This window comes from Salminus brasiliensis, chromosome 8 (assembly GCF_030463535.1).
Source record: "Salminus brasiliensis chromosome 8, fSalBra1.hap2, whole genome shotgun sequence".
NCBI classification, from domain to species: Eukaryota; Metazoa; Chordata; class Actinopteri; order Characiformes; family Bryconidae; genus Salminus; species Salminus brasiliensis.
Window position 1 is genome coordinate 7,369,515 of NC_132885.1, and position 10,721 is coordinate 7,380,235.

The window sequence follows — 10,721 nt, forward strand, 5'->3', positions numbered from 1 at the left end:
GCTAACCCTTTATTCAAGAGTGATAACACTGTATAATTACACCATAATCATAATACATATTAAATATTGCCTTAATATACCTGATTTTCTATCTAAAAATCTAATAATGAATATTAATATTAATACAACTGTTTGATTTCTGTAGGTGCTGAAGCTAATGGAGATCCTGAAGCAACCATCACCTGGAATAAGTTCACTAAGGTGAGCATGACAAAGTACACTGTTAAGAGCAGAAGATCCTCTGTTTGAAACTGTGGAGGAACCTCTTACTGTGCTCTGAGGAACCTTCAAGAGCACCTTAAGAGGTTCCTCCACAGTTTTGAACTAAAGAACCTCCAAAGGTTCCTTAAGGAAGTTATATTATACCAGTGACAGTGTAGATTACCCACATTCTGATACTGCGGCCATGCCTGACTCTTCCCCTTTCCTTGGAAGTCTATTCTTCCAGCAGTTGCCTCTGGCCTGTTCAGTAGGGGATTTCAGTGAAGCTGCTGTAAAGCTGTAAAGCGCTGTGTAGAGAAACACGACCAGACTTTCACTAAAACACACGTTTGTTTCATTTCTGCCATCCTGAAGAAGCTACTGAAAAAACGAAACTCAGTGAGAAACACTGACTGACTGAACCTGTTACTGTTCTTGATGACAGATGACATTGCAGAAAAGGGTTGGAGCAGATGTGTGTGTGTGTGTGTGTGGGGGGGGGGGTTGTGAGGAAGGTGTAGAGCAGTGAGGCTGGTGTTTAATTGTTACTGCATAGTAAAATCAAGGCTGTCAGTTAAAAAAAAACATGAATTTTTGGTGTTTCTTCACTTTTTGACATAAAATGAATCTGGCAGTTGTTTTTTACATTGCCTTTATATTCATTATTGTGTGGAAAGGCAGACTGCATGGCTAGGTGCTTGATTGTATACACTTGTGGCAATGGGACTGAATGAAACACTTAAATTCAATGATTAAGAGGTTTGTCCCAATACTTTTAACCATATAGTGTATATCTAGTCAACATATAGGTAACTTGAATGATAGTATATATAATATATGAATTATAAATATCATATATGATTTATAATACAAATTTACTTTTAACTGTTTGAATTAATCTGAATTGGGCAGTTGTTCTTTACATTGTATCAAAATGTCCTGATAAATGGACCAATAGAAATGCTCCAAAATTGCTTAAATGGATAAAGACCCCTATATTAGTAACGATGAGAAAAGTACACCCTGCTCGGCTCGAAACACACAAAATTCATGTACTAAGCCTCTTAATTAATCATGGGTTTGTTTTCTTGGGCGTAATGTGCAGTAATAAACCAGTCAGCGTACTAGTCGCCATTCCCTTTAAGAGCCAGGTGCGGTCTGACTTTGGCGGGTTGCTATTTCAGTGGTGTAAAGCGTGGGGGTGTGTGCGAGCGTCGGGCTGCATACGCCTGTGTTGACAATTCACTGCCAAGACAGCAACGAACGTCTGACTGCTGACGTCTGTGTAGGCTGTTATCAGTCAGTTGAGCACCTGTGATAGCAATAGCAATATGTCAGAAATGTACCTGAACACACCTCATTTTGAGACCACCATGTCCATCAGAGTAGATATATTCGTGAGCACCGTTGCTTTTAAATCATCACAGGCAGTGAAGGTGTTAAATCTGACTGTTGGTGGGGTGTAAGATAGGGCTCATTGATTTTCATTGAAAAGTAAAGAAGGTTTTGTGTGTCTCCATTTTGGAGACATGAGGTTGTTGTCTGACAGCGATGATATGCTAGGCTCATTGGCCTCACACTTCGTAACAGGGATGCAATCACCTGGATAAATCACCTCACTCTCAACTATTGCCAAATTTACTAACACAGGGTTGTACAGTACAATCAAACACTGTCTCATGCAGTAATAGGTGACAGTCATTTAAGACAAATAGACAAAACTCGAGACAGGGTGTGCAGACAATACGTACAAAATACACTAAAGACAATATAATAAATGCACGTCTCTGCAGGTACATGTGCTAATGTGTGCACAGCAGCAGGGTGATTAATGCGCAAGCTAAGTTGTGTTAACCCCTTAAAAAAAGCCTATGTTACGCCGGCGGGCTGCAAGTATTATTACAAACTTCTATTACCAGAGAATTACCCCACCAGTAATTACTGAGCAATACACCTTACAGCGCAATAAGCCTGGAAGTGGTAAGGGATTGGGTTAGCTACTATAGTAAGATGTAAAGGAAATAAATCGGTAGTCCTGCTATTACAACTGGGTGTTGTGTGTGTCACTGGAAGAGTGCAGTGAGTTCAGGTGTGTATGCTGAGGTAGACCAGGTCTGATGTTGTAAACATATGTGAACTCAGTGTGCAGTGCATTAATCAGTATAGCAGCTTAGTGCTCAGGAAACAGGACACAGTCTGCATGTAGAGAAAACAGTGAACAGCTTATTACATTTACATTACACATCTCGGTCAGTAGTTGAGGTGTGAGGGGTCAGAGCAGGGAAGACACTGACCACTCTGTCTGTAAGTAAAGTAGAGCCTTGTTTCAAATTCAGACTGAATGTTTTTCTTTCAGTCAACCAGCGAGAGAGGAGTTGTCTTCTGGTTGTGGTTAGATGCAATACTGGACCTCATTAAACGATGCCTCCTCAACATCTGGAATGATGGGTAAGAAGAAACGTATGATTATTATTAATCAATTCTTTTAAAGTGTTTTTTTTTTTTAAGTTGAATGAAATCCTTTCAGACTAAGGCCTTCATTTACTTACATTAACCCAAACCCAAAATTATATTTAGGATTGTTTATTATTATGATTTGAATCATAAAGACATGAGCTGTTCACTGCAGTTTTACTGTGTAACCAGTACTGGTGTTATATTATGTTATATTATTTATTTATTTTTCATAGCTGATAAGAAGAAAGTGAAATTATTAACACATAAGAAACGTTTCGTGGCAAGAGTAGAAATGATCCGACCCATGGGTGTCTAAATTTAAATGAATGAATGAAAACATGGGGGCAGTTTTCTGCAGGGTGGTCACAGATTTCACAAAATCAGCCATAAATCTGGAGCAAATAATCCAACCAACATGCTCATGAGGGGCTTACATGAGTGGAACGTGGGCTAGGTGGGTTTTAAATGGGCATTCAGCAACAAGAGTGTTAATAAGGTCAGGATTTTGGACCATCACCACCACACCTCATCCAAAACTCCTTAACTCATCCCAAAAGTACTGGATGGAGCACCAACCATTCATTATTACAAAGAACACAGTTCTTCCACTGCTCCACAGCTCAATGCTAGGGGGCTTTACATCCCTCTAGCCCACGCTTGGAATTAGGCATTTTACCAACCAGGTTATGTTTCATAAGAGAGTCCTATTCTATTGGCAAGATCTGAGCTTTATGAGTGTGGATGAAGGCAGGCTCACTATTTGGCAAGTGGTCAAAAACCTACCTCTCTGAAACCCCTACAGGTATATCATCGGCTTCATTAGTAAGGAGAAGGAGAAGACTCTGTTGTGGGACAAAAAGCCCGGCACTTTCCTGCTGCGCTTCAGTGAGACATGTAAAGAAGGAGGCATCACCATAACATGGGTGGAGAAGTCACAGAACGGTAAGGCAAAAACTATTGATCTCAGCAGGAAGTGTGTTTATGTCTGTAGAAACACAGTCATTAATCATAGTCCTGAACCTTCCATAGAGGCTTTTCTTTCTATTAAAATAAAACGCAGTCCAAACTTCAGCACAATCCCTGTATAACACACCAACCCTCCATGACATTGCAGTAGTCGGCCTTCACAGTGTGCTGCTCGTCGGTACGTTTTTGGTATGGTTGCTGTCATAGAAAAATCCTGAACCTCAAAAATCCTGAACCTCAAAAACAGCAAACATTGAGAAACAGCAACAACAGGCAGGCAGAGTGTGGTGTAGAGTACTGTGGTCTCCATACTGACCTCTGTATTTAGTAGTACCTAAGCTTAGAGGGATCTTTTAAATTCTAGCCGATACAAACTAGCTAAGGGTATTTTTGGAGTGAACAGTGAAGCACTATTGTAAACGTCTGCTAAATGCCTTCAATTTCAATGTAAACTACATATTTCTCACCTATTAAAATATATGAGCTGTCAACATGACTCTCAATTTGAACAACATATAATTCAATCATAAATATCAGCATATTTACCTTTGATGAAACCTTATATCTCTAAAAAAAATCTTATTTTTAAGGGAAGACGATGTAAACAATTGTATTCCGGGTCAGTTTGGAGTATTTGGAGATACAAGTTTTAAACATTTTGGCAGCACAGCACTGATATGTGTCATACATATATGTACTAGAATTTAGAGTTTAACACATATAGTTAAAAATATATGGTCACTGTCCTGCAAAAGCCTTGTTTTTTTTGGCACTATCTCACAATTTGGTGCTGCCAATTATCCCACCCATTCATAACTCCCCTAACACTGACAATACGGTGGTGTTAAGAACTTAACAGCACCAATACAGGCAAAGCCAGCCACCGGCTCTTTTGAACTGGCTGGGCAGCCGACACGCTCAGAGGACATGTTACGGGTCCCCAGCTTCACCGCTCCAGCTAACTGTGTCTGTATTAGCCAACATTGCTTAAGGGGGATAAGAGGAGAGAGCGCCATCTACCCACCTGGAGAGAGCACGGCCAGTTGTGCTTTTCCAGACTCCGGTTTCTGATGGCAAAGCGATTCTTGGGCCATGGTGGTAGCACGTTAGACTGCAAAGCCATTTAGAGGCCTGCTGTTTTTCACTTTCTGACATAATGTGAATCTGCTCGTTATTGTTGTCAGAATAGAAATGCTCCAAAACTTGATTTCCTTTGAACAATGATATGTTGGTTAGACGACTGCAGTTTGAAGGGCAGGTTAAGAACCACTAGCCTAGAACTACTTGAGTCTGAGACACAGAGACTCTACGTTTTTCGATACGTCATTGGGTTGACTTAAAGACTAGTGATTGTATATTCAAGCTCTGGATAAGTTCTGGATAATGCTGTAAAGGTAAATGTAAATGATGTGAAACACACAGGTGACCCACAGACACACTCAGTGGAGCCCTACACTAAGGCTGATCTCATCGACCTGACTTTCCCTGACGTCATCCGGAACTACACACTAATGGCTGTTGAGAACATCCCTGAAAACCCCCTGATGTTCCTGTATCCAGACATTCCGAAGGATGATGCTTTTGGCCATTACTACAGTAAGCCGAACGATGGTAAAAACTGATGTTTCTGATAAGGTTTCTAGAAAAAGCGCTATACAAATACATTTCTTCACTAAAAAAATTAAATAAATGAAAAATAAATGAAAAATCTCTTTATTTTTCCATCTGTTTTGATTTCAGATTCAGAAGACATGGATGTGGACAATCCAATAATAAGTCCCTACATGAGGAGACATAAGATTATAGTGTCACCTTTGTAAGTTTGGACAAATGTGCTTTGCCCAGCCAACATTTTACAACAATTACACATGAATGTACTGGCTGTGTCAAAAGTAGCTCATTCTCTAAAATGACCTAATTGTTGAAATTCTCTCCTCTCTCCAGTCCAGTCACAAGACTTCAGGACAGCATGCTGCCTTTGAGTCCAGAAGCATTTGGAACGCTTCAGGATATGAACAGAGGCAGTGGAATTGATACATTGGTAATAACTTGATGGGCACCATTTGACACATAAGGATCCCAAAAATGGATTGATAATCTGCAAGCTGTACACCATATGTCCCAAAGTATCCAGACGTCCCTTTTAGTGAATTATGTGCACACGCACAAACCAAAACTAATCATTCGACCTCGGTACCTAACCTCAGTAATGCTCTTTATCTGGTGTTTCTCTAAAGGACAGAGCTACACTGTTAAGAGCTAAGTTAAGAGAATGCTCTACCTGTGTTCCTTTGTTAGGAGTCCTTTTCTAGTCATTATGAGAGCAGCCTGAACGCTCAGTCTGTGGAAATACTGCGCAGCACTTGAAAAAATAGAGGTGCTACAAATGGTTCTTTAAGTGATGCCATAGAAGAACCACTTTTGGTTCCATAAAGAACCATGTTTGTATTTGAGATGGACGAATGTGAAGAACCTTTCAAAGACCCAAAAACATTTTCTTAAATAAAAGGTTCTTTACCAGGTTATTGGTCACATCTCTATTGCAAAAATGGTTCTTTATGGAACCAAAAGTGGTTCTTCTATGGCATCGCTCAAAGGGTGGTAAATAGGCATGAGCATTTATTACCTTAACAAATAAAGCAAGCTTACTTATTAATACATCAAACATCTTAAATTCTCAATAGTGCATTCTAGAAATCCTTGGGATGATCCACCAGATGACCTCTTTGCTGCATTCACTGAAAATGTAACGACTGAAATTGACCTTGGGTGAGACGTGGTCTAAAATATTTGAGAACCACTGCTCTAAATAAAACTATGAAGGCTTCAATACGGTGCAAACTTTCTTTTGAAGAGTTTTGACCTGAACGTCTGCAGAGTCATGTTTGTGAAGGCAGTGGCAGCTTCCAACCTGTGAACTGTCCTCTGTTTTCTCCTCAGTCCTCTACCTTACCACACTGATGCTCACACTGTTTCACACTGTCATGAGAGCACAGGAGTCCTTCAAGATCCTCAACATGACGCAGGAGAAGGAGAAGCACATAATGAACTGTGAAGCAGAGGATGTAGTTTATACAGTATACAGTCTTCGGAATTGGGAGTTTTTTCTGCGTTTTTCTGTTGATCGTGGTGAAATAGCTGGTGGAGAATACGAGTGTGTGAAACGTTTTAAATGTTATTCTGTTACTGTGTGCCAACAATCAAAGCTTTATTTAATTGTAAGTCAGCTTGTTTTAATTCAGTGCATGGGATATTTGCACATTTGCACACACACACACACACACACACACACACACACATTTTACACTTTGAACTCGGTCATATATGATCTAAGAGAATCAGAAAGAGAAAAAGGCTCCAGATGCTGTTCATGGATAATGTCCCGTCTGGTGCACACCATGAGCAACAATACCTTATAAATATTAATAATAAATAGAGCCGTTTCTTTGAACATTAATTCTGTGTGTTCATTTCTTTTGTCTTTCCTGCACCCCCCCTATCTACACTTCCACCAGACAGACATTCATCTCACATCATCTACACAGTAAAAAATGTCTAATCAGCAAATCAGCCAACTTAACATGATGCAGTAAATTAACTTTACTTTTAGTGTAATTTCTTACTTCTGCATCTCAGTTGGGATTACATTACAAACCAAGTTCAGCAGTTCTCAAAAGCATTAGTAGATGAGCTGCAGCTGAAACTAATTAAATACTGTGTAAGATGTATAGTCTGTGGCTCCGCCCCCTCAATCTGTTTACTGTTTAATCCCATCTGCAGGTTAGAACTCCCCTATCACATGGTGGGGGACAGGGGGCTTGATATTCGCAGACTGCTGACCACGGAGGGCTGTGGTGTTGATAGGATTTGAACTTGTGATCTTCTGAGTTTATTCACAAGCAGGCAGTTAGACAGTCACTCCACTCTAGAACTGTAAACCATGATCATTTCAGTGTTCAAGAAAGAACAGGAAGGTGAATTTACTCAGAACTGTGTTTTTATGTAGTGTGATTTCACAGCTCTAGACCGGCCCTACGGTCTAACTGCTGCTCATGAAGTGTGAGGAGGTCACAAGTTAAAATCCCAGCAAGGGCTCAGAGCTGCACTGTCAAAAGCCTCCAAGTCTGGGCATGTCATGTGATAGAAGTTCTAACACTGACTAAACATTTAATCAGTTTCAGCTGCAGCTCATTTCCTCATGTTTTAGAGGCTCAACTCACTGTGTATTGTCGTCCAAACTAGTTAGGAGAAAGCTAAGTTGAGTTTACTAAAAACCCTTTGTACCTTCAAGGTTAGTTGCTTTCAGACTCAGGATAAGAAATGCTTGTCATGGAAATTCTATAAGATGACCCCCCGCCTACCACCCACCACCCACCACCCACCACCCAGATAAAGAAGAATTACATGCACTGTTGTGCTAGAAGAGGGAAGCATTTTGACACCTATATTAGCACCTGAGCCCACTCTTACCCCTTCAGTGGAACTTCTGAAAACCGCAGGACACGTCTCTGTTCACACTCAAACACTGTTCAAAACCGTGTGATAGACCTGACTCACCTTGTAATTAAAGGAAAAGGCAGAATGACATTCAGCTGCTTTACAAGACAAACAGCAACACCCCCAGTGTAGAATTTACAGTTATATGTATGTAGGTCATTCAGAATATGTAGTATATAATACTACGTACTTACTATATAATATCAGCCCAGGCTGTTACCATTCCAATTCCATATGCCAGAGAAACGGGTTGGTCAGCTTTAAAGGACGAGTGGAGATGTATGTATTTTTTGTAATTCTACTTTAAATTGAATTTTAACATTTTATATTATTTTCCTCTTCTTAACACAATTCCACAACTATTTATTTATCATCTCCGTACTCCCTAAAGGCTTTAGCGTCATCTCCGTACTCTCTGATGACTTTAGCATAATTTCCGTACTCTCTGATGGCTTGTGTTATCTCTGTACTCTTAGGGTCATCTCCATACTCTCTGATGGCTTTAGTGTCATCTCCATACTCTCTGAGGGCTTTAGCAACATTTCTGTACTCTCTGATGGCTTGTGTTATCTCTGTACTCTTTAGCATTATCTCCATACTCTCTGATGGTTTTAGCGTCATCTCCATGCTCTCTGACGGCTTTAGTGTCATCTCCGTACTCTCTGAAGGCTTTAGCATCACGTCCGTACTCTCTGAAGGCTTTAGTGTCATCTCTGTACTCTCTGACGGCTTAAGTGTCATGTCCATACTCTCTGAAAGCTTTATCGTCATCTCTGTACTCTCTGAAGGCTTTAGTGTCATCTCTGTACTCTCTGAAGGCTTTAGCATCATCTCTGTACTCTCTGATGCTTTAGTGTCATCTCTGTACTCTCTGAAGGCTTTAGCATCATCTCTGTACTCTCTGATGCTTTAGTGTCATCTCTGTACTCTCTGAAGGCTTTAGTGTCATCTTCGTACTCTCTAAAGGCTTTAGTATCATCTCTGTACTCTCTTATGGCTTTAGTGTCATCTCTGTACTCTCTTATGGCTTTAGTGTCATCTCTGTACTCTCTTATGGCTTTAGTATCATCTCTGTACTCTCTTATGGCTTTAGTACATCTCTGTACTCTCTTATGGCTTTAGTGTCATCTTTGTACTCTCTTATGGCTTTAGTGTCATCTCTGTACTCTCTTATGGCTTTAGTGTCATCTCTGTACTCTCTTATGGCTTTAGTGTCATCTCTGTACTCTCTTATGGCTTTAGTGTCATCTTTGTACTCTCTTATGGCTTTAGTGTCATCTCTGTACTCTCTTATGGCTTTAGTATCATCTCTGTACTCTCTTATGGCTTAAGTGTCATCTCTGTACTCTCTTATGGCTTTAGTGTCATCTATGTACTCGCTTATGGCTTTAGTATCATCTCTGTACTCTCTTATGGCTTTAGTGTCATCTCTGTACTCTCTTATGGCTTTAGTGTCATCTCTGTACTCTCTTATGGCTTTAGTATCATCTCTGTACTCTCTTATGGCTTAAGTGTCATCTCTGTACTCTCTTATGGCTTTAGTGTCATCTATGTACTCTCTAATGGCTTTAGTATCATCTCTGTACTCTCTTATGGCTTTAGTGTCATCTCTGTACTCTCTTATGGCTTTAGTGTCATCTCTGTACTCTCTTATGGCTTTAGTATCATCTCTGTACTCTCTTATGGCTTTAGTACATCTCTGTACTCTCTTATGGCTTTAGTGTCATCTTTGTACTCTCTTATGGCTTTAGTGTCATCTCTGTACTCTCGTATGGCTTTAGTATCATCTCTGTACTCTCTTATGGCTTTAGTGTTATCTCTGTACTCTCTTATGGCTTTAGTGTTATCTCTGTACTCTCTTATGGCTTTAGTATCATCTCTGTACTCTCTTATGGCTTAAGTGTCATCTCTGTACTCTCTTATGGCTTTAGTGTCATCTATGTACTCTCTTATGGCTTTAGTATCATCTCTGTACTCTCTTATGGCTTTAGTATCATCTCTGTACTCTCTTATGGCTTTAGTGTCATCTCTGTACTCTCTTATGGCTTTAGTATCATCTCTGTACTCTCTTATGGCTTTAGTGTCATCTCTGTACTCTCTTATGGCTTTAGTATCATCTCTGTACTCTCTTATGGCTTTAGTGTCATCTCTGTACTCTCTTATGGCTTTAGTATCATCTCTGTACTCTCTTATGGCTTTAGTGTTATCTCTGTACTCTCTTATGGCTTTAGTATCATCTCTGTACTCGCTTATGGCTTTAGTGTCATCTTTGTACTCTCTGAAGGCTTCTCTATGATTTCTGTAATCTCTCAGGGCAGAATCAAATCATAACATTTTTTTCTAACATAACAAAACAGAAATCCTACTTGGCTTTAACAGCACAAATGTAATCGATGCAGCCATTCTTACTGATCTTATTACACTGAAATTCCTGTCATGGTTTTTAGCTCATAGTTAGACCTGATTTGATTTTCTTTAACAGTTAAGATACAGTTTTGCTTTGAGTATTGAATTTTATGATTAGAGGGAACCTTAGTGAATTTGTGTGCAAGAAGCTCTTGGTTTATTCTGCTGCTTTCAGGTGAAAATATGACACTTAC

The 10,721-nt window shown here is 39.8% G+C and overlaps 1 protein-coding gene across 1 annotated transcript in view; it reads left to right on the forward strand.

Annotated features, from left to right (window-relative positions):
• Positions 1 to 7,081, forward strand: part of stat4 (signal transducer and activator of transcription 4) — a 65,061-nt gene extending 57,980 nt beyond the window's left edge. Inside the window, exons 40-46 of the mRNA XM_072686234.1 lie at positions 146 to 201; positions 2,558 to 2,649; positions 3,461 to 3,600; positions 5,047 to 5,235; positions 5,365 to 5,440; positions 5,569 to 5,665; positions 6,565 to 7,081. Of these exons, the coding sequence (XP_072542335.1) occupies positions 146 to 201; positions 2,558 to 2,649; positions 3,461 to 3,600; positions 5,047 to 5,235; positions 5,365 to 5,440; positions 5,569 to 5,665; positions 6,565 to 6,585 (671 nt within the window). The 3' untranslated portion in view covers positions 6,586 to 7,081. The remainder of the gene's footprint in view (positions 1 to 145; positions 202 to 2,557; positions 2,650 to 3,460; positions 3,601 to 5,046; positions 5,236 to 5,364; positions 5,441 to 5,568; positions 5,666 to 6,564) is intronic.
• Positions 7,082 to 10,721: the final 3,640 nt, after the last annotated feature.